Genomic DNA, 25472 nt, shown 5'->3' on the forward strand with positions numbered 1-25472 from the left:
CCTACCTACCACCAATTCGCACATAACTGCTGTTTATTGGAAGCTGAATCTTCAAAATTATCACGAATTTGCTTAGACGGTACGCAACACGCAAAAAATACAAGATATATTGAGAAGCTCGTTATTTTTAAATAGGTTGAAATTTAAAGAAGATTATGTCAAGTACAAGTCCGTATCGATTAAAGTCGAGATTGGAATTCATACATACTTGAGCTCCGAGTAATTTTACAGTATTGACACAGCAGATTGACATTCTATTTCGACTGTGTTTATTCAATGTCACGAAATACGAAACGCGCCCCCAAATAAGCAGATTTATGAAATTTTTCCGTCGGCAATATCGCTTGTTCGCGCTGAAATGTTGGGTTCTAAAGGAAATATTGGGCGTTGTAAATTTCGTTAAAATAACTTAGTATTGTTACTATAAACACATTCGAAGAATCAGTTTGTTAGCCTTAAAATCGTTATATTACCGCATAATTTTAGTGAGCTTGACTTTCAGAAAGTCTACACGTCCCTCTCTATCGGTATCTAGCGTAAACTTTGCTTAGCTTGGGACTAGACATGACACAAGTGAAGTAACAATTACATTTATTAGATTATCTCGAAATTTCCAAGCCTTAATTACTTTTACCGTAACAGGTAAATCTAGAGTATAATTTTTAATTTATGATTAGTTAGTAATGTGGATTAATAGCCACATTGCTAGCAATGTACCATGTCAAGTTGGGCTCCACGCGGTTCCCCCTGGAAACCATCATGTTAAATTTCTGGTGAATTTGTCACGATGGGCTAACTAACCTGACCGTTGTGTGTACAGTGTATACCATTAGCGCAGGTGAAGACACCATTCCATTATCAACCCTCAAAAAAAACAATCACAATCGAGTTAATAATTTTGATTTAAGCATTCTTAATAATATACCTCTGATAGGTGTTCTATTACTATACTACCTATATTTCGTTTAATTAACATTAAATACAGACTTGAATTCGCAACTTGCCTTATACTGCATTTAGCTAGTATTATAAGCACGCTATATAATGTTATGCACATAAATTAAAACATATGGGTAGGTAGGTAACATACTACGTTTAGCTTTATCTATGGATGCTAAATACAGTATTGGTCATTTAATAATAATATGACTACTAGTATGAATTTTCCTGAGTTATTATTATCATTATAGTTATGAAATGAATCTTAATTAGACAGTATTAAGATATTACAATTCTGTTTTTCTGAAAGCTGCAACTTGTATTTTCTTCAATCATAAAACTAACTAAAAACTTCAATCATAAAATAGTCAACAAAATTTAAGAATTTGGGTTGTTTATCCTTTTGGGCGGTGTCCAATATGATCGATTGTCAATACACGGCCTTAAGCAATATCGGTTCTCAAAGAGTTTGGATGATTTTTAAAGCGTTATCTCCAGTCTTAGATCTATGTATAATATATTACTGCAATTTCATTCGATATCATAATTATCCTGTACAATTTACACAGCGCTATCTAGTCCCAAGCTAAGCAGAGCTTGTGCTATGGGCACTAGACAACTGATAGAAATACTTATTTTTATTTTATTACATACATAATATTCGTAGAAAACTCCCAGACTAATACACACAATCTTATTCATAAATACAAATGTTTATTGTTCAAGGAATCGAACCCGCGACCGTTGTAAATAAGACGGTGTGCTACTGCTAGATCAACGAAGCCACATTTCTCTTAAATTAGCAGTAATTATATATCAATATAGTGACTATATATAGTCACTATATTGATATATAATTAAAGCTAATTAAAAAAAAAATTAAATAATCGGACCAACTTGCCTTACTTAAGTAGGTAATCCGATTATAATTTTATTAACTTTTAACAATAATCAGTACAATTCATTGAGTTAGTAATTATTATCTACTTTATAGCATCGCGGTTTATAGAGTATATAAAACGCTTTTTTAATTTATTCATAACGTATATATTATGTATATATTTTGTAACACACCTATAGCCAACATGTTGTAATATGGTGTATATTACAACATAAACAATGTTTGTTGAATAGTTATGTAGAGTCAAACGATCCGGCCGATGCTAACATAATTACTATGTTGTGAATAAAATTAGGAGGGATGCGTCAAAACTGTACTGGTTACATAACACGTAACTGAAAGCATCGTGGACTAAATAGTTTATCTTCCCGACTTAGTCGTCCATTCGATTCTAGCCGACCCTTAAAAACATTATAGGTATTTTAATTTATATTCTCTATCATATTATGACATCATACTAACAGGATAACGTGATTACCGTGTTACTGTTCATATAGTATATAGACGATGGTTTCTACTTCCTACTGCAGCTGAGGTTGAATCTCTAGCGGACCTCAGACTAAAGTCGTATCTGTCAGGCGGGAGTTGGCCTTCAGCCGCTCCATAAGTCCTTCCGCCGGTTTGGAGTGCCATCTGCACTCGCCCCCTATCGTGGTGAAGCTGTAAATACCAGCTGCAGCCAACAGCATTATAGTAGTCCGAAAAAAAACCTGTCGGCAGCCTGTTTGCAATTTTTTCCAATAATATAAAATGTACAAAACTTTACATTATTGTTATTAAAAATAAGTAGGTCAATGTATCTGTACCTACCTCAACACAAACATTAAATACCCTTAGGTATATATACTTAGATATTTCCAAGACATTATTACAGGTAAGTATGGTATAATCACGCGACCACTCGTGACTTTTAACAATGAAGATGGCTTAATTAATGTACACACAACAGACAGCAAATACTCATAAAGTCATATCAGATATCTCCACGTTTATAATTTTACAATTTTTATTGGAGTGTTGTATCATTTTCTTACAAAAGGAAACATCTTTAAAAATAAAGAACTCCATCAAGTTTCTTCTTGAGTTCTCTTCATATTTGTGTAGACTGAACTGAACCGTTAGGAAAAATATTCGAACATCGATAGTGAAACAATGTGCTACTACCGCTAGACCGGCGAGGTCATCATCGGAAAATTTAAAAAAATGCATTGAGCATCGGGCGCTGTTTCAATCATTAATCAATAAAAAAAATAGCTTCAATAACCCGCGAGCCTCGCGAGGTCCACACATGCAACCTCTAATCCTTACTAATATTATAAATGCGAAAGTAACTCTGTCTGTCTGTCTGTCTCGCTTTTACGCCAAAACTACTGAATCGATTTAAATGAAATTTGGTACACAGATAGTCTAGACCCTGAGATAGGACATAGGCTATATTTTAATGTGAAAAAAGGGTCGAAATTGGGGATGAAAGATTGTATGGAAGAATTTTAGCAATAGCTTTTTTGAAGCTAGAAATAGATGCTCTATTTCTAGCTTCAAAAATGCGAATTTATTTTTATTTTTGAAGCTGCTAATTAAATATAAATAAATATGACATACATAGTTTTTAAAAATGTTACCTTTAAGGGGGTTAAATAAATTAATAATTTTTTTTATGTAAATTCGTTATTATTGCAGCTTATTTTCGAGGCTGTTGATTAAATATAAATATGACATACTAAGTTTGTAAAAATCTTACCCTTAAGGGGTAAAATAAAATAGGGGATGAAAGTTTTTATTTAAATTCGTCATTTTTGAAGCTAGATACTGATTTTTGAGGCTGTTGAATGAATATAAATAAATAGGCCATAAATTTTATAAAAATGTTACCCTTAAGGGGGTAAAATAAAATAGGGGATGAAAGTAATTTTTGAAGCTAGAAGCTTGAAACTTATTTTTGACGCTGTTGATTAAATATAAATGAATATGACATTCAAAATTTGTAAAGAATTACCCTTAAGGGAGTAAAATAAAATAGGGGATGAATGATTTTGGGTAAATTCGTCATTTTTGAAGCCAGATCTATGAAACTTTTTTTATTTGGCTTTTATTGGGTTAGGTCATTAAATATTTTTTTAATCAAGGTATATATGTATATATACAATTGGAAAAAATGCGAAAGTACTAACGTACCCATTTCAAGAGTTATGTATTACTTCTGAAGTACTACACTTGCCAGACGACGAGGCGACCGAAATAAGATCATTGGAATCACAAACCACAAAGTAAACAGTTTAAAATAAATCATGTTCTTTATGCGCCAAACATGTACCAGTCATTTTCTAAAATAACATTTGTGGCTCAACCCCATATCTATTCTTCCTAACAAATTGCTTCGAATATACGAACAAAAAAAACTAATTTCAACGTTAAAGATTGCTATGGTTTAATAGTTTCTGGCAAAAAATTCCACAAGGTTAGCTATTCATTACACACGAACCGGTACAATGCAGTAATTTTTTAAAAGGATTAGTTTGATTAACAGAATGCTTTCACTAATGGTACTTCAAACCATATTTACCAAAGAGTATATTTGTAGATTTTTCTAATATCCTAATATAATATATACGTAAAAATATAATTTAAATGCCAGGTATCAAATCTCCAAAAACTTAATATTTTCATTTTCTAAATTCATGTCTCTGTGTGAATATACACGTGTCATGAAAAACTACTCGTCAAATAAATTTAATGTCAAATATTTTATTTTTCATCAAAACTGTCAGTAATTAATTTCGCAGTATATTTTATAATATTTTCCACAAAAACAGGGCTAGGAATTGGCCAATATATTTTATATCTACAATTTCCATAATTATTTTATATAATAATATAATAGTATAAAGTAAAACACTTTAAAATGTTTCCTTTAATTCTATAACCATAAAATGTACACTGACAGCATTCGAAATTTAAACACCAACTGTAACTAATACCACAAAATTTTCTAAAACAATAGAATCAGAAGTGTTTTGAAAATTTGACATTGAGTTTTCAAAAATGACATTATTTACAAAGTATTACAACGTCGACTAATGTGCGATTTGTCGCGGCATTACACGTTAGTCGCAGCCGCTACATACCACATTGGTATATACAACAGGAAACAATAGACATTATTGTCATTATTGTTTAGAGAGACATATATTACCATAATAATGAAAGGTATGTCCTTGTGGGCCCCTGATTATAATACATCTAATGAAACTAACACGATTCATTCATACAGTTTCAGCAATGTAGCTATTTTACTTTATGTAAACATTTACTCAAGTATTACGAAGGCGCCCGCGATTGTAATGTTTGCTCTGTAGCAAATCATGAACATAAAATTACAGTATACATTAGTATGATCCACGATTTAAATAATATTTATTTTTATTTTTATTTATTCATCCAAAACAATACAATTTGTGTAGGATAATATAATTGCAACATTACAGTAAATTTTTGTCAACAACATAATAGCAACTTAAATATTAAATCTCGGTATGTCAGCTAGCATAGTACAGTAGGTCCTCATAAGTCTTTATTTATTTAGTCTAGCTATAGACTGTATACTTTCTTCTTTACGGAGCAAGGTAAATTATCTGTGGTTTGAATGTCTGCCATCAAGATAGAAGGAAAATGTAGACAAATATTATTCATTATAGAAAATCTAGAACGACAGAGTAGCCAGTGTGCCTTCTGGGAAGATACATGTGTTGCACAGAAACACGATAACAAAAAAACATCACATTTTACCAAACCTTAAAATAATTAATTGCTGATTTTTTGGTTATGATTTTATTCCATAAATCAAATAATATATCACTTTTATCCCTATATTAAAACAAGCAATTAAACTCCTTTGAAAAAGTAATTTTACCCCTACAAATGTGTAAGTTTGTTGCCTTGTACAGGTATATTACACTAGCTTTTTTAGCAATAGCTTTTTTTTATTTTCGTACAAACATTAATGACTGTAATGCCAGTTATAATTACATATGTATATATTGAAAATAAATAACGAGTACCAAAACGTGATACAATTATTATATTAATAAAAACTTTTCGTTTAGAATTTTGCTCTGCGTACATACTGTAACAAATGATTTGAAAAAAGCACAGACGTGAATAACACTGTGTATATAACTGGTACGCCCCTGTCACTTTTCAGGAGATGAGAGATTGCACTGGCTTCAGACCAAAACAGTAACATATGTATGTCGTGGAGATCCCTTGCCTTTCGTTTTTTTTAATTTATTTTTTAGTGATTTTGTACACAAAATTTCCTATTTTTTATTACACTTATTATTCTTGCCTTATATATCTTTTTATATTATATTTTTAATGAAACTATGCCTCATTTTGTAGTGTAAAATTATTGCCATTTTTAAAAAGATGTGCACTGCACCATAGGATATAGCCTTTAAGTCCTTTTTCTAATAATTTTTTGGTAATTGTGACCATTAATAAAAGCATTCTCTCGTTTAAATATATGTTCTAGAATATTCTAGATGAACTATAATTTATGAGTTCAAAGAATGGTCACACAAAATCAGTCATTAATTTAATTATTGAAAAAACATTTAATAAGTAAATATACTACCCAACATATACAGTTGGTTCTTGCTATAATACTTTCTGAACGCATATAAATACATGCTGCAAGTCACTAAGCACGCTACTACAAAAATTAGGACGGATAATAATTTTCGTTTGTACCCCGCCATAGTCGCTATGGCGTTATGTTTCAGGGGATAACTCGGGAAGTGCGGTTGGGATAGGTCAGGGGTTCACTGGTACACTGGAAAAGGAAAAAATATAATTAATGACAACGCAACCACAATTTGATGGTTTTAAAAAAAATAAAGAACTTAAGGTGCGATTCCGTCTGGTGCAAATTTTAAAGTTCACATTTATAATATTTGACGCCCTTGGTGGTCTAGCAATTTAGCACTGATGTTCGCGGGTTCGATTCCTCGCACTCATACTCATGAATACAAATGTTCGAACCGTGTAAGTATTTGTAATTCTGAGTGTTTTCTATGTATAAAATGATTAATATGATGAAATGATGCTCCCGCCTGCTCAAACGATTTACGCTTGCGGGGCACCAGTGGAATATGATGAAATAAACATGATGTCAAGTTAGTTAGCCCATCTTGCCAAATAGCAATTTAGCAATGGGGTTGCCATTATCAACAAACCCATTCTCCCCACAGACGTATTATTATACACGGGTATTAGGCTTAAAAGGTAACACGTTCTACGTAACGTACATATGTATCGAGAACATACACGGCATAGCACGCAATAGCATACATTAGCAAAAGTATCTACATATGTGAATACATTAACAAAATTGGGGTGCATGATAATTAAACTCTAAGGTACCTCAATGTTCTATACTAAACGCAAACACACCACACTTTAACCGTAAACAGAAACATAAAGTTCTAAATTCGACTGTATCTATCTTATTACTAATATAATAATTTTACTAATCCGAACCGATTTTGATAGTTCTTTCTGAAATCGATAAAATATTTCCGTGCCTATTTCTACAATTTTGTCACGATCGAAGATTGGGTTTCTTGTGGAAATTTTAATTCATAACATTAAAGATCGGCCACGCTGCTCTAGCGGTTTAGCACACTGCCTTGCTGCCAATGGTCGTGGATTCGATTCCTCGCACTACACAAACATTCATGAGTATGATTGTATACAAACAATCATACTCATGAATGGTCTGGGTATTTTCTATGTAAAATATGTATGTATTTATATCATATTATCATATTATTCTATGTATTTGTATCAATTATCTAGTACCAAAACAGAAGCTTTAATTAGCTTAACTTGGGACTAGATGGCACTGTGTGAATTGTCCTGAGATTATTATTATTATTAAGATCAGTCATTTTGGCGCTACAAGGAAAGCTTAGAGAAGTAATAACTATAGCTAAAGAGAGAGAATCCATCGGTACCGCATGTGATAGAACGTAACAGCAACATCCAGCTATGTTGCTGTCACTTTCTGCATATCATTAACGTAAACGATTTAAAAAAACAACTTTGTGGTCATCATCATCAGAATTTCAGTCATTCACAATCCGTTATCCGCACTATATAATTGACGGCCTCGGTGATCAAGCGATTTAGCACACCGCCTTACTTCCGATGGTCGCCAATTCGATTCCTTGCATGGTACAAACGTTTGTATTCATGAGTATGATTGTTTGTATCGGTCTGGGTGTTTTCTGTCTATATTATGTATGTACATATTTACATACATTATATTACCCATAATAAATGCGCTGTTAGGGACTGGCTGAGATATTATTATAATCAAAGGTCATTTTACGGTCAGTCATATCATGTGGATTACGTGGTTGTCACTGAAGAATCTTTTAAATAATATCTTATATCTAAAAGAATCCTATATATAAAATTCTCGTGTCACAATGTTAGTTACCATACTCCTCTGAAACAGCTTGGCCGATTTTTACGAAATTTTATATGCATATTCAGTAGGTCTGAAAATCGGCTACTATTTATTTTTCATACCCCTAAGTGATAAGAGTTGTCCACCCCTAACATTATTGTTTTATTTTTTGGGCAAAATTAAATATAACCCTAAATTTTCACCCTTCAATCCCCAACCCCTATTTTTTTATAGCGTTATCAATTTATATGGCAAAACAACGTTTGCCGGGACAGCTAGTATTACATAAAAATGTTACTGTATATTTTTATTAGATTAATAACTACGTAATGGTGAACTCGCCTGCGCCAACAGTAGAAGAAGACAGGTCAGTTAGCCCATAGTGGCGAATTTACCAGAAATTGACCTTGCATGTTACATTGCTAACAACTAGGTCATTAGTCCCAATTAAGAATCCTCTCTTTCTATAACTACATTTTATATAGCTACTTATTTTTACCTAATGACAAATAGCGTCGACCCTAATATCAGAGTCTGCGACCCCAACAAAATAGGGTCAAGAATAAAAAAAACCACTTAGGAATTTCGTAATCAATCACACTAGAGCTCTGAATCAGACCTAGAGGTTCCTGAGGGTCAACTAAATATGTCTACACTACATGAATCATTATCATTAATCAGCAGTAGTGGGGATACCTGCCTTGAGAATGAAATATATTAATGGAACTATTTCATTAGTACTTAGCACAGAACGTATCTATACACTTTTGTTTTATCACTATATTTTTACTAGCTATGCCCGCGATTTCACCCGCATTAAATTTCAATAAAAAATATAGACTGTAAAATTTCATTAAAATCCGTTCAGTAGTTTTTGCGTGAAAGAGTAACAAACATCCATGCTCACTAACTTTCGCATTTATAATATTATTATGATTAGGATATATCATACATAAATGACGTATATTTATCCAGCCAGTTGTTAATACATATTACGCATAAACAATTATGTAGGTTAAACTTTTAAATCTTTGTCACAGACAGATTAGTGATTATTACAACAAAGAACTAATATAACTAAAATGGTTATTGTAACAAGCAAAAAATATATAACGTTTGTGTGTGTGTATATATATTACTTAGTTCAGACTCCAGACTCTCACAAGGAATAGCTTGTAAGATTAAATACATACTTTTGTTACTTTGTTTAATATTGTAAGTTTCCTTGTGAGCAGTAAATAAAGATTATTATAATATTATTATTATTATTATATATATATATCTGTGTATTTTATGTAATGATTATACATATAATATGGACTATAATACCAATAACAATGCCAGCATCCAACAAATGGAGATTGTTTCTAAACACTCCGAAGCTTCTTGACTATTATTAAATATATGTTCTTGGTTCAATATCCTTATAAATTTAAATAATAAAGAAAACATACATGTCTCAATAACATACTGTATTAACTCTAATTAAATTATTGGAAATCTACTTTAAAGCTTTAATCTTAAGTAAAAATTTCCGACACATTCTTATTTGCTACTATTATTTATTAGAAAAAAATATTCCCAATTTATATGAATATTTATCTAAACAGTTATTAAGACATAATAACATTGTCTATATGTGATAATATCTATAGACTATAAATAATGCATAGATGATATAGAAGAAAGACACTCTATTAAGTTGTATAGAGGAATATATTTTTAGAGGCAAGAAAGTAAAAACAATGAAGATGTTATTTACAGAATTATAATAAAATAAAGTTCAAAGGAAACCTCATTTTGGCACTGGTAGTGTCTATCAATATTAAACACTGATAATAGAGGGACTAATAGAGAAACCCTTTGTACGACAGACACTGGTATATACCTTAACTCGTAATATAATAAAAATTGTCTTTACCATACTAACAACTTGACACAAAAATTTGAAATAACTAAATTAAAAATAGTTGTCTTGTTTAATTTCAAAGGAAAATAAACTTTAAAATATTTACAAATTATAATTTACCATTATTATAGCCTTGATATAAACATTCAATGTTTAACAAACGTAAATAACTATACAAATATACTAACAATTTAAGAACATGTAAACCTCAATGCTGCTAAGTATATCAGTGACATGTATGATAAGGGGAATACTATGATAATTTTTTACTAAACTAATATGCCATTTGTAACGTAAAATGGTAGATATTAATATAATTAATGAACATTATATTATAAATAAAGTTACCTGTGGCATATTACATACCTACTGCTTACAATAGGATGGTATTAGATTAAAAAAAAAAATATTAAATAAAGATTAATATTTGTTATGTAAAAATATAGTATTGTTTAGCTTTATTATGTAACTTCTTACTAATTCAACTGTTTTTTAAACACTAATATTATTTCATTTTATGATAGAATTTAAAAATGGAATACTTAAATTCCATAAAATAAACAATATTTACTTCAATAAACCTAATTAAAATAATACTCACAGATTACAAAAGAAACAAAACATTATTATTGCCTATATAACTTTATACTGTTTTTATTGTTTGTAGGACAGTATATATACTAGAATGCTACCTGTTTAATCAACAATTGCAATGTTTACCTAATATTATAATTTATTTTTTATAAAATTGAGTCATATAGATGAAGGATCTGGAAGGATGACCCAATTTAAATTGGTATATGATTATATAAACATGAAAATGTAATTAATATTGAGAAAAACAATAAAAAAAACAACAGTTTATACAGTAAAAACATTAAAGAGAATAAATAAAGCAGCAAATCAAATATACAGGCAAGTTTTAAATTAATTAATGAAGTATTTATGTATATCTATTAAAACCTAGTCTAGAAGGCTCAGTTTTGCACAAAACAGTTATAGATGCGGAATTTCAATACAGGTTCAAGTTTATGCTGTCTAAAATTAGAACACCTGGAACCAAACATATATACGCGTTGTACGATTACCAACTATTTTAAACTATTCACTTACCTTTACGATCTAGTTCCAGGCAATTTTGGACAAGTTGCGTCAAAATCAGGACGAAATTCTTGCAAAAAAAGTCTATACAGAAAAACCGCACTTATTATTTATAACATTCACGTCTCGACAACACAAACGTTCACGTGCTAACAAATTTAGGATATTCTAATGTAATTTTTTACACCATCCAAATAATAATGCAGTGAAAGTGCGATATTTAATAGCAAATGCGGTAAACAGAGACGTAACGATTACCATCTACCGCAAACCGCATTATTCAACTGAGTGACGTTTCATTTCATCGAAGCAGAGAACATTGCCAGAATACAATTCTATTTTACTTGACAGATACATTTAGATATTTATACAGGGCTAAAAATTAAACATTTTTTATTATTAGACTTGAATAGATGTACCTACAATGTTTATTATTATCTGGTGGCAAGAAAAAAATAGTACAACTGGAAAACTCATTAGATGTATATTAATTAATTTAATTGGATTTAAAAGTTACCTATAGCAACATTTATTAAATAAGTTTAGCATCATTAATTAATATAAAAATTTAACAATTTATGTATAACAAGAGTTATATTGCAAATTTACAGTACCCTTATTTTGGGTAAAATATTCCCAGCGAGTTCAGATAACACTGGAACACGTTTGTGTTCCGTTATACGCATATAATTATTACAGCAAAGAAGAATACAAAAAAATGACAAATCTATACTACCTCTACTTTCTTTTTACTCCATTTTATATTCAATTCAGTAATATTTTCTTTGTACGGATTTACATTAATTAATAGGTGAGTATATAAATTATGCAGTGCAATTGAGAGCAGTTTGTATTCCACATTGCACAAACCATCGCCTTTTTGCCTTGACCACGATGTTTTTAAAAGTTCGTACCTGAAATAAAAAAAGTCAATGCAAAAGGTGCCATATTAATAATTAAACGAAATATTAAACATGTTGTGAAACACGTATAAAACATTACATAATATGTGTGTGAAAAAATATAACAACAGAAATTATCTCAAATACATATTCTGAATTTATTTAATATAAACCTAGTATAGAACTGTGCTATTAATTGTAGTAGATATCAGGTATACACTTCAATACTCCAACGATCGTTCGTGCTCTCAGGTAAATGTATCTAGCCGTTGAAGCAACTAATTAACTATTATAATTACCTCCCTGTATTCACCTGTATTTATTTTGATCTTGCTTTGGATGCGGCAACATTTTAAACTTTGCAATTTCTTTGTTGTATCTCACTACTGGGAAACCAGCACGTCGCATTCTGGAATAAACAAACATGTTACACACAATTGTTATTATTATTATTATTTATAGGAATAGTTAATTTGATTCTTAATTTCGCCAACTGAAGAAGAACTAATCGGTAAATGATTTTCTATTAGTTCCCTACACAGAATGGCATTAAAAAACTAGGGCACAGCATGTTGGGCAAAGAAACGAACGACTCACTTTATCAGAACGTTCTTACCTCCAGAACATATCGTTATCTTCGCCTCCCCATCCCCAATATACATTAGAGTGACCATTTGCTTTTTTGTACTGCTCCACTGTCATTGAGGTCACACCGCCGAATGTAAATTTTGTAAAATCACTGAAAATTCAACAACAGTTAACAATATTATATATGTATCTGTAAGTAACACCACTTTTCTAGAAAAGAGTAAAAGTTTGAAGTGAGATAAGAGGTCATTTATTTTTCCCGCCAAAATTAAGTTCCCTTCAAAACATTCATTATGCGTTATCAGCGTGTTGGAGTCTTTTTTTTTTATTTTTTTTACTTTTTTGGTAAAGATTTGGGACCTATTAATAATGGTTTGTAAAACCTAAATCAGTAGGAATCTGTCAACTACTATTTTTTATTTATTCTCGAACAATATTATGCTATCTGTGGCCGTAGTTAACCTTTACAGCTTCACCGGATGAATATCGCTGTTCATTGGTCTCGCTAAAATAATAAAATATATTTTTTATTCATTTATTTGTATATGGTAAGAAGTTAACTGGGTAGTTTAGTGGGTATTGTAATGAAATCCTAACATTTTATGACGCCTTTCTACTGGCGTAATTGTTGCTACATTCTTTGAAAACGAGCCAATCGAACGTCGTCGTTGGCATGAGCCGTCTGGTCTGAATGTGGTACCTAGTACATATAAGCCTGTTCTTACATATCAGTTTTGTTGACGATGTTTGCACACATGTGCCTCGGAAAGGTCGGGCAGGTGTACAGGATCCTGGAGTCAGTTGGCAGCAAATCCACGTCGTGAAACACCACACAGTTGAAGGTACCGAACTTTTGCATCTCGATGAATCCCGCGTTGAACAACCGACCTTTATTAATGGGTTCGACTCCTTGGGAAACAATATTAATTTATACAAATGTATAGAATTAAGGTGTCTGTTTGTAATTTAAAATAATAGCTTTTAGCTAAATTATAGTTTTTTTTTGTAGATGATAATGGAATGGTGCACCCGTCTGCGCTTTATATTAGATCAGTTCAGGTAAGACTTTCATACAATTCGGACAGTGCGGTTTCAGAGGAGCTTTCAGACCAGTCAGGTCCAGAGGCTACGGTAACCGTTTACCATCAGTTGGGCCGTGTGTTTGCCACCTACGTGGTATAAAAAAATCAATCATTAGTATGTCTGTATTGGTCGCAGTAGGTATTTAAGTTTTTCTGTCAGTTGTTACACCCATTAGTCACATAACAAAAGCTTGGACTGAGTGAATTGTCCTTGGATATTAGTCTAATTCTTAATAATATAATCTATAGGCAGAATTACCACTTTGTTCGAGAACAAATATCCTGTACTCCAGCTTCTGGTTCATTAGAAATGGATGTATATTGTACAGAAACGCAGCCAAATTCTCCTCTCGGTCTCTACATCAAAGTTTTTTAATAATCATAATTAATAATATAGTTAATTTGGTCATCTTGATAATTAAAATACAGTAAAAGTAAGGTAAAGTATTACATATAATATTGACATTGACATATCTACAAGATACTAAGTAAAAATGTGTAGTTAAATTAAAATTATTTGGTACACATTTAGAGAATAGGTAAGTAACGTTAGTAAGTTACTTATTGACTTGTATTGTTGTTTCTTAATTACAAATTATAAGTACAAAGTATTTTATTAAAATAAAAAACAACGTAATAAATATGCAGTGTAAATGCGCGGGAAAGGAAGAGAGTTGGACGCAGAATAATGTTGAACTATTATAGTCTTAACCAAGACTGTCACTGACTGTCTGTCTGTTTTGGAATTTGGTCCAGTAAATAACAGTGAAAACTCAACAGACGTCTACTTACCTATACGGAACCAGTATCGAAACTTTATGTCGTGAATAACAATCTTTAGGAATGTAATATCCGCCCTTTGGGACATTATTGATATCTGTTAATACTTTACCGACGTTATCATTTATTTTGATTGGACCTAAAATAAAATTAACTACTTGTAAAAATTAAATAATCAATCAAAATACCGCTACATTTATTTTTTTATCAAGAATGGCTTAGAAGTTGGCGGCCCATCTGTTGATAAGAGGCCATCCAATCATCACCTCTAAAGCTACCTACATAAACAGCATTACGAGCGTACATTATATATACATTATAGGCTTTCTCAATAGATGATCTTTCCACCATAATAATGATTTTTTTATTTAAACTGATAGTTGATAATTTTATTGCGATCAACTTAAAAAACACACTCTTTATAAGTTTAGTAATTGTTATGTCTATTTTACAATAACATAAAAACAGATTACAATTCATTAGAAAACAATAAACTTGAAATAATGAAATAATAACAAAGCTGTTGATACCTCGAATAACAGTTTTTATTTTATTGGGGGGTTTCGGCTATTATCAGGTGCTTAGACCTGTAGCACTACGTCCTATATAGATCTACAGTGCTCGCCCTTTTTCAGAGTACGCTACCCGACCCGCCAAGGACTAGAATTGAAGGATATTTTTGGGCTACAAACACATAGAATATATAGTGGCGTTTCCTCTTAAGCATGACAAGTTACCAATTTGGATTGAATTACATAAAAATAATCCGAGACATGACAATAGGACATATGACATACAAGCTACATAGTTATAGTAGGGTTAGCATCCTCCTTTCTCAGCATTTATCCTAGTTTAGAGGGCATCCGGGGAGCGTCCGGGGTAATGTGTTTTTTTAGGTTTAATATTAAAGTATATGAATAATTAGTTTTTTATTTTAAGAACAAACAATCCAACTGATTATTAAAACAATTTGTAACAAACTGTAATAAGATTTTGTTTTGTTAAGGTCATTTAAAATTATGATAAAAAATTACTACATTTAAATTCAAGATCTGAAAATAAATAAAAAGGTTATTTGTGATATTTTAATTGTTTTTTATAACACTGTGTTTAAAAAAACCTGTTGACATGTCCGGGTTCTGTATTCCGGGGTTTTCAGGAATCTTGTCCTGGTTTCCAAATCTTAAAGATGGCAACCCTACCTATGTATAAAATATGATATATGCTGACTGCCCTATCTGGCATAACAGTTGTGACTGTAGGTATTTGTGTTTTCTTAAAAAGCTTTAATGTTCACAACTGTGTTTACAAACTGTGTTTCAAACTTTAACTCCATAACATTTCCACAATGTGTACAGATACAGATACAATACAGATAGTAAGCACTTGACCACAGATATACAAGTTATTTGCTTACCAAGTCGACTTCTGTTTAATATGCAAACAGGTAATTTATGGACATTAACAGGTTCTGAAAATTAAATATCAATAGGTATATTATATATATATTTGTTTACTGACCCTTACTCGGCAACACCTTGGGATCTGTGACAGTCAATAATAATAATTTATTTATTATCTAACATTACTAAAATAGAAACTAAAATATAATAAAGTATAATTAAATACAAATCCTCCCTTCCCTATACATAGGTAGATTCCATGGACTCACTGTATGTGTAGTTGTGTGAGCCTACCAAAAAGGATAGAATCATTTCAGTCTACAATCAATTTCAGCACACTGTTTGAAAATGAAAGTCTACACCTGTAATACTTATATAAATAGATAGACACCTCTGATCTGGGACTTCGTCTGCACACACACTCGTCCCCTATTTCACCTCTTCTAGATTATATTTTGAGATAAAAGATAACTTACATCTATCTAACCTCATATATCAATAGTCTCCCTGAACAGTGTGTACAGACAGACATCCGCATATATAATAAATTTAAAATACTATTTTTGTTATTCTAATCTAAACACTCAAACTAGTCATTTATGTGGTCCTACGGTCGCATGAGGAACACAAGATATAAGTTAAAGTGTCGTTTCTTTATGGGATGATAATGATATGGTAAAAAGTCATCACTTTTTACGACGAGGATGAAGTAGAAAGGACAGCTAATAATGGCAAATACACCAAGAATTAACCACCCTTGATTTTTGGGGCAACCCCGTAGAGGTCTTATAGGATACATTGTTTGCAATTAGGACACTATATCCCATAACTATTAACCATTCCACCCAAAATTAGCTTTGTTGCGCGCTGATATCACCTCACCATTTCACCGTTGTGTATGTGTATGATGCGATGAGGTGTCGCTACATAATTTATATTTTTATTAGACTATCTAGGTAGTCAGTACACAAGTGATAAAATAGTATTATATGGCTTGCATATATATTTATATATATATTATATGGTGTGCTATATGGCTTATTAGTACCTAATACGTGTTAGCGTAGAGTCGTAACGTGGACTAACTTTACACTCAACTTAAATCTATGTTATCTGGATAGGTACTAATGAAAGAGTCTCGAGTGTTGACAGAAATATTACAAGTGTAGGTAAGAACAACATAGAAAGCTGTTGCAAAACAAGATACCTACTTTGTTTAATTCTTGATATTTTAATTACATCATGTATTTTAGTATGTTTTACTTCCTTCGTTGTCATACATGTATTTACTGGAGCATATTCTGTAGAGATTGTCACTTGTTGCTCTACTAGACTGTAGAATATATAATATTTATAAATTAAAAGCAATATATAGTATTTTTACAGGCCGTATTTTTTTGTTATTTGGATGGTGGATGGATAAGGATAATTGGATGGCATCCATGCAGATATGAGGTAACAGTCGCCTATAAATATATCTGTGCTTTTATACGTACATAAAAAGCAACACAGACATTACTTTATCATATGACGCCCGCCATGCATGCCTTAACATTCCAGAACACTAACATATCATGCCTCTTATTCTGTATGTATTTGTCTATGTTTCCTGTTTGTGTATATTTCTTATCCTGTGTGTATTTACTGAGCAAGCGTGCATGGCCATAGTTGTTCATGCACGGGATTTCCATTTAATTTTAGACATATACATTGTAATCAAACTGGTTTTTAAAAAAAATATCCAATTTAGTTTCTTATCAGTTCTTTTCAATTGGATCTATATACATAACTGGACGGTAGTGAGAAAATTAAAATTATAATGTAAAAATTTAACGTTTATAAGCGTTTTCGTTTATAAGTAATTTCAGCTGATGGGTGTCTTACGTTGGGCGCCAGATATGGACATGAAAATCTCAGGATTTATATGGTGTGAGTTAAAAGCCCTCTTATGGACAGCTGTTGTATTTTGTAAAATACTCAAAACCGCCCCGGATTGGTCGGCGTGTTCCTACAGTAGAGGCATTGTTGTAGTGATTGCCACAAGCTACATTTGAAATATTAATATAAAAAAAGCAAAATTTATCCGCTTGATGATAAACGGTCATTGTATATTGTCCCCAATAACAGTAGAGTCATTACACACGTACTTTCTTAAATAATTCTATAATACCTACAGCAGTTTTTAGAAAAAATCATTTCACAGAGTACTCAGTACTCCAAGTAGATGTCATATACTATCTTACTTGTCAATGTGCATATATTTGTTTAAAGTAACTTTTATTCAAAAGAGCAATACATAAGTTTCTTACACGTTCTTTTTGTGATGAGTCTGCGTTCCGAATGAGTGATAAAATAAAAAAATATGATTATTCAAAAGTGCTTGTGTTAAGTTTTTTAATAAAGATTATTTCTACTTCTATTTCTATCCATTCGAGGGGAGAATGCAACTATAAAATGGTCCTGAACGCAATATTAAGACACTATAATCTACATAACGGTGTATCTATAGTAAACATAAACAAAAATACTATTGGCGAAGATTATTAATTGGCATAGGACAATTTGATATGACAAGTAACATGTAAAATTACTCCGTTAATCTTCCTAAATAAATAAATAAATAAATAAAAATAGCTAACCGAACTCTTTTAATAAGCAACACTTGATTAGAAGCGCTAATGAAGAACATACAGTACAATATTGGAGCAAGTGTAAGCACAAACAACCACCGACGCCATAATACTTTGCGGTCGACCCGTTTATCCAGACAGTCGTTCAAAGATGACGGCCGATCTCGCTCTGGAACAAATTCTTTGTATGAAATTGAAATATAAACAAACCAACGCGCCATCCGATGGTAAATGGTGATCGTCATCTATATATATCACTTCATGCGTTGTCAATCCAGAAGACTAAGTGTCATGCCTCCATACCTTGTAATTTCACTACCATATCTTACCCTTCAACCGAAACATACCTTACAAATCTTGGTAAGTCAGGCAGAGGTACACACGCACATACAGAAAAAATACATTGAAAACTAGATTTCTATAAATTAGTCTATTTTCTGAAGGTATATATAGTAAGTATTACTAACTGCTTGTTAATTTGTAATTATCTCTACAATTATTTCCATCACAATTCTAGTCTACCGACTATTTCCACTGAACTTTTCTAATTCTTCTAATTCTAATATTAAATAAAGCGACCGCTTTATCTAATATTTAACAAATATTAAATAAAACCTCTATATTAAGTAGTACTATGTAATATTATCTGTGATAATATTAAACTCTTATTTTTTTTAATCATATTAGATAAATTATACTGAACTTACTATTACAGCACCTCGCCCAACAAACCATAGTAAATTTCCTTAAAAGCATGAATAAACACATTGCGTACATTATTTTATTCATTACTTAAACTTACTGCAACACGTGATCACATTCTGGACTCTGGTTAAACTTTATTGTAGTTTTGCTTGTGTTAAGTCACAAACAAGCATCGGATGTTGGCTTGGTTACAGTCGACGTTATTAATAACAGTAAACACTAACATTTTCGGACAACGTCGTGGAATAGTGGTTTACTAAACAAACTTAAAAGGCAATCGCTCCCAAGTTCGACCCTCTTCTAATCCAAAACATGTGCAACAGACTCTTTATGTAATATTATCTTGTCTGTGCTAATACAAGCATTATATCTTTACATAGTATAAATTGAAGTTAACGCTGATATCTGTTCGCTTATGTATCTTTTAAACTACGCAAAGGATTTTAATGCAGTCAGCAATAGAGTGATTCAAAAGGAAGGTTTATATGTATAATACATGTTTGTTATAGTACAGAACAAGCCGAGAAATTCAAAGATTTGTAATGTATCCGTTCGAAGCCGGGATGGGTCACGAGTGTGTGTGTGTCTTTTAATACCACATAAAAATATAAAAATATTTTTTTGTCGGAAAATGTAAAAAAAACTTTTTGGGGTGAGCCTCCCCTAACACTTAGGGATATAAAAATTATTTATAAACCTATTCTCAGGTCTACTGAATATACCTACATATAAAGTTTCATCAAAGTCGGTCAAGCCGTTTCGAAGAAGTATAACACGAAACCTGTGAGATGAGAATTTTATATATTAAATATACAACCGTCCCTGTATCTATAGACATCAGCTTCTTTTGTTTTTTCTGTCAGATAAAAATTATTGTAGATGCAAATAAAAAAATATAATGTATAAAATGAATTATTCTACATTTAGATCGAATCTGCGACTACCACAAAATAAAACACTCTGTTAAAATGCTACACGAACAATGTGCGTACGTGAGGAATAGCCTACGTCCATTTGAAGTTAATCGGCGCTGGCATGCTAAACTGCTAGACCGATGTCGTCATTACCTACATATAAATAGATATATGTATAGAGACAAGACAATACCAATTCAGTTGTCACAGAGTTATCGCAAGCAGAGACGCTTGTTCAATTGAGTCGGGAATTAATTTACTGGATTAGCCTCATCGTCTTGGATCCGGAGACTTCAGGAAATGGACGGATTCTAGTTCATTTGCTACGTTTATTCTGTCTGAACCTATACTCCTGGAGACATAATCCTTTTACACCTTTTCGATTAAAAATTAATTATATTTTAGTAGTGCACATATAAAACTTATTATAACATTCTTTATTTGAAATATCAATTAGGGGATTATTAGTAATGGGGATTACAGACCTTTGTCAGTTATTGATCCTATTAGTGATTTTCCTAGTTATCTACCACGTCGTGTCGACCTGACGTGGAGGAAGACCACAGATAAATTCCTAGTAAATTTGTTAAAACGAGCTCACAGATTTGACTTTATGTGGTCTCTATTATCTCACTGGTGCGCTCGTATACCGCTAGCACAGGCAGATGCACCATTTTATTATCATCATATCAGGATAAAATAAGATAAGGGAAAAAGAATATAATCCCCATATATAATAGAAATATAGACTCGAAGGTCGCCTGCGATAGATCCCCGCCCCGGTCCAATTCAAACGAGGGGTTTGGAGTGCCATCTGCATTGGTCCGGTGAAACTGTAAAGGCCAGCTGCGGCCAACAGCATTAGAATATTCCGAAAATTTTTTTTCGGACTCGAAGGTATTTTAGGTAAGCTATAAATCAATGTGTCACTTTATTTTTATGACTAACTATGCATAACAAACCACAGCGACGACGGTAGCGACCGTATTTGGGGCGACAATAAAAAAAATTAGTACATCATAATATATAAAATTTAATAATATAATAGATTTATATATTATATGAATAAAAAAAAATGTAGTGTCTATTTGTAATTTCATATTAAGAGTTTTTCAGTAATTGCTTATACATATTCGGTACATAAACAAATTTAATTTAAAACCTTTTTGTCTTTGTATTTATTCTTGATAATCACTGAAACGGCTGGATCGATTTGAACGAGACTTACACTCACAGTTAACTAATGTTATAAAGAGTAACTTAGGCTATTTTTATTTCTGAACCATTAATTATTTTAATGAAAAATATGTGTAATTCCACGTGTACGTAATCGTAGGTACTGGTACTTAAACTATTAATACTTTATGCCTTCTCTCCTTCTCCGAAAGGTTGTTATTAGAAGACATCTTATGCACATTTTATTAATAGAAGATCTTTTGTACCTTCATACTCAAATTTATGTTTTTTAAATTTAATGTTTATAAATAAATATTATGAACAAAAAATTTACCTATGAAGACCGATTAATTTTTATAACTACTTCACGCATTCACGCGAACAACGCCACGAGGTATACCTTGTATGAAATAAAAGCCAGATTTGGAATGGCATACTACGTGTCTACGACTACGCGAAACGGATATTGCAAATACGAGAGGGAGAAGCACTTTCAAGATTTAATTAAAAAGTAATTTGAATGCTATGCAATCACATAATTGTGTTGCGATGAATCACTCCGCCGACGTCATCAGAGAATATAACGATTCTATTTGCAGGTTTTCCACTGACAATCTACAATGCACACTTGCTCAATCCCTCAATGCACCCTGCATTCAGGGATTGAGCGTGCTCTAATGAAAATTGATATTGGCAAATGGAATTCCTGAATACGGTACATTTAGAGAAATCTATATTATATAGTTGACCCGGCAAACGTTATATTATCGTAGAAATTATTATTTGGGTATAGGGCCAACCTTATGTGCAAATTTGGAAGGTATGAGTTATGAATTGCAAATAGACTACAATTTATTTCTCAAACCTTTTAAATATACACCAAATATTTTATAAAAATCGGTCAAGCCGTTTAAGAGGAGTTCGATAATACTATGACATGAGATTGTTACATACTTATTAGATTATAAATTGGGAGTTTGTGTGTTTAGTTGGTTGAATTCAGGACCTCTTTCGAATAGAAAACCTCAGTACTTTTAGTACAGTACCGTCAGTCTTGTATGCATATCTAATGAGACTCAGACGAAGTTTATTAATATAAATTTAACAGTCTTTCTTTAATAAATATCTAAAAACCAATACAACAATACATAGAATAATAACAGCCAGAAATACAAATACAAATATTTGCATTCTATTTTCGAGTAGTTTGAATTCGAGTAGTAGTTGCCCGTTCCAACCCCAACCCGGAACCGGAACTACCGGAATGTGATGTATATTAAATTGTTGCATAACAAATCGTCAATAAAGTATTAAATTCATTTTTACAAAGAGATATTAATTAGCCTGGCAAAAGACTATATAAGATTTAGGTGGTTATAAGTGAGTTCCTAGGTAAGGTATGGTAGGTAATGTATATACATGTTCAGGTAAGTTTCAAGAAGATAAACGTACTACGTTTATAGGTAATATTATAATAAAAACATTCAATTCAAACACATAATAATGGTATTATTAAAACAATCGCTATAAAGAAAAGCTTTACGTGAAATTATAAAATTTGGACAGTTAGACCGACGAGACCATCATTCTATCATCCCCGTTGGTCCCCCATCAGGGGACCACCGCTGACCACCCTTAGCGCAAGGGTATATGAATGGTTTACGACATCACACCATTTCCATCCAAAATAATATTTATCAAATCTACCAAGAACATTTTGTCTGCTCTAATTGCTTTTTAGGAACAATTCTATTTAAATTCATCATCAGGACATTCATCGTAGACAGTAATGAAAATCGCTTCGCAAAGCTGCTAACGAATTCATTTATCACGAGTTAAAACGAGAACACTGCACTACACTGGAATGGAGTAGGGCATTACGTTACTTTACGTAAGTACAATAAATTACAGTTTATATCAATGGAATTGGATGTCGATAGTAAATAACGACGTGGAACAATAGTCAGTGTACCTACGTTTTAAAAAAATGTATCAAACTCCAGCAAATGTAAAATATAGGTAAATTTTTTAAAATCAGTTTAAAATGTTCCGATTTCAAGACTGAATGTACAAGACTTGTCTAATTACTTAATTTCATCCATATACCTAAATAGTTTAGGTACTTATTCCCAAAATTTAAAGACACTCATAATCTGAATACTCGAAAAAACAACAGACTTAAAATTAAGTCTGTTTTTTGTCGAGTAGAATAGGAATATTGAACAAAATATATTCATTCATGAATTAAAACGATGTTTTTTAAAAATGTAGATATTATTATTCAGTAAATTTAATGTTATGATTAGTGAATCAAAACAAAAAAGAATTTATTTATTAATTTTTCTCTAAATATTACCTATACGTGAAAACAACTCCAACAACACAAAAAAAATTTAAGACACCAAATATAAAATTTCATTGTCTTCGATAGACATAGAGATAGTTCACACGAATGAGACTCAAATTTAACACATAGATATACCTAAACTAAATATAACCAATAGAGTCTGAATATACATATTTTTTACCGGAGGTTTCTGCATCCAAACACGAGAAACTTCTCGACACATAAAGTTGCTATATCAGTATCCAGTACCATACATGTGACTAGACTTGCATAGTTCGCGAACTACCCAGTTCTAGCTCTGCTCTTTAATTCGTTTGATAAAATACAGTAAATAAATTTATATTATTATCGCCTTAATTACGATGGTCGCGGATTCGATACCAATATGCTAGCTAATATCAATATTTCGATACATTGTTTCGTATATACGTACCTACACAATATACTAATACAACGTTTGTACACGTACAAACGTCGTATTCATGAGTATAATTGTATCAGTCTGGGTGTTCTATATTATATTAGTATATTGTGTAGGTACGTATTTACGTACTTTAAATTCATTATCAATCAATAGATTATAAGTCAAACTTTTTGATTAACTGTTTGATTTTTTAACATGTTTAAAACAAGTCATTCTCTAACTCTAAAAGAAACAATGTATCGAAATATTGATATCAGCTAGTACCCATAACACAAGCTCTGCTTACCTTGGAATTGGATGTCGTAGTGTGAATTGTCTAGGGTTATTACTATATTATATGTATACATATTAAATATCAAACTTATTATTTTATTTTATGCAAATAAAGTGTTATTAGTATGATGTCGCCTATATATATTAAATTACGTTCCCATTCGAGACGAGTAAGAAATTATGATTCTCTTTTTTTGATTTCTGAATTTCACTGCTTAATCTGCTCCTACAGAGCAGAGATGTTAGTTACTTCTCTCTCTCTCTTCTGTATCTGCACCCTACAACCGAAATGCAGGTTACAAAGCAAGCTGGTTGGCGGTAAGAATAGATGAGTCTGAGATACTCACGCAGACGAATATTTACAGTTTATCTCTGATTGTTATAGAGCTCTTTTGCAATAAAGAGAACACATTTTTGTTAAATTAATACGGAAGTGAGACACTTTAAGCCTAAAAAAGCAAAAACAGAACAATATTTGTAACTGAAATACAAAATCACTTATAAGCCCAGAGGATCGCTGGCATACAACGTTACTTCACCCTGAATCTTGATCGTAAGAACGAAAGTTAACTAGAAGTAGTTCGCAGAAGAACGTGAACTACATTGAGCGCTCTGTGTTGCGAGCAAAACTACGTGACACTATTTTTAAAAATCCAACAGTATCACCAACATACGAATTTATAATAAAAGAGAATGAACACGAGAGTGAGTTAATATTGCCTTTTGTATTTCGTTTTTCTTATTTTGTACGTAAGTATTATGTTAAATTATAAATAAATGACTAGGATTTTAAATGTAATTGTTTAAAACTTGCGTCACAGCCCGATTGCTATCCGGGATGAGATAATCAGTATTTTATTCATTTATTTAAAAAAAAATGGAAATAAACGTCACAGACTATTTAAAAATTTTCAAAGATGTATAGT

General features: G+C 31.6%; 1 protein-coding gene and 1 long non-coding RNA gene across 3 annotated transcripts in view; both read right to left on the reverse strand.

Annotated features, from left to right (window-relative positions):
* The window catches only part of LOC131851301 (uncharacterized), a 126531-nt gene extending 114909 nt beyond the window's left edge, over nucleotides 1-11622 (reverse strand). For both annotated transcript variants that reach the window (XR_009357871.1, XR_009357870.1), the window contains exon 1: nucleotides 11335-11622. This is a non-coding gene — a long non-coding RNA (uncharacterized LOC131851301). The remainder of the gene's footprint in view (nucleotides 1-11334) is intronic.
* Nucleotides 11623-12049: 427 nt separating this feature from the next.
* LOC131851321 (beta-1,4-N-acetylgalactosaminyltransferase bre-4-like) lies at nucleotides 12050-17743 on the reverse strand. The gene is made up of 8 exons (XM_059201810.1): nucleotides 17723-17743; nucleotides 15795-15876; nucleotides 14687-14813; nucleotides 14154-14251; nucleotides 13538-13721; nucleotides 12841-12963; nucleotides 12538-12633; nucleotides 12050-12236 (listed from the first exon to the last, which is right to left on the reverse strand). The coding sequence occupies exons 1-8, from the start codon at nucleotides 17741-17743 to the stop codon at nucleotides 12050-12052; spliced, it is 918 nt and encodes a 305-aa protein (XP_059057793.1).
* Nucleotides 17744-25472: the final 7729 nt, after the last annotated feature.

The sequence above is a fragment of the Achroia grisella genome, unplaced genomic scaffold (assembly GCF_030625045.1).
Source record: "Achroia grisella isolate CSIRO2021 unplaced genomic scaffold, CSIRO_AGI_Agris_v1 utg782, whole genome shotgun sequence".
NCBI lineage: Eukaryota > Metazoa > Arthropoda > Insecta > Lepidoptera > Pyralidae > Achroia > Achroia grisella.

Bases quoted from the DNA above. Each gene is read 5' to 3' on its own strand.
- LOC131851321 (XM_059201810.1), bottom strand. From the start codon at position 17,743: ATGGCCATGCACGCTTGCTCA. The intron at 15,877-17,722 runs GTAAATACACAC...TTTTATACATAG, and splicing joins TGGCCATGCACGCTTGCTCA to GTAGGGTTGCCATCTTTAAG. The intron at 12,964-13,537 runs GTAAGAACAGGC...TTGAATTTTCAG, and splicing joins ATCGTCAACAAAACTGATAT to TGATTTTACAAAATTTACAT.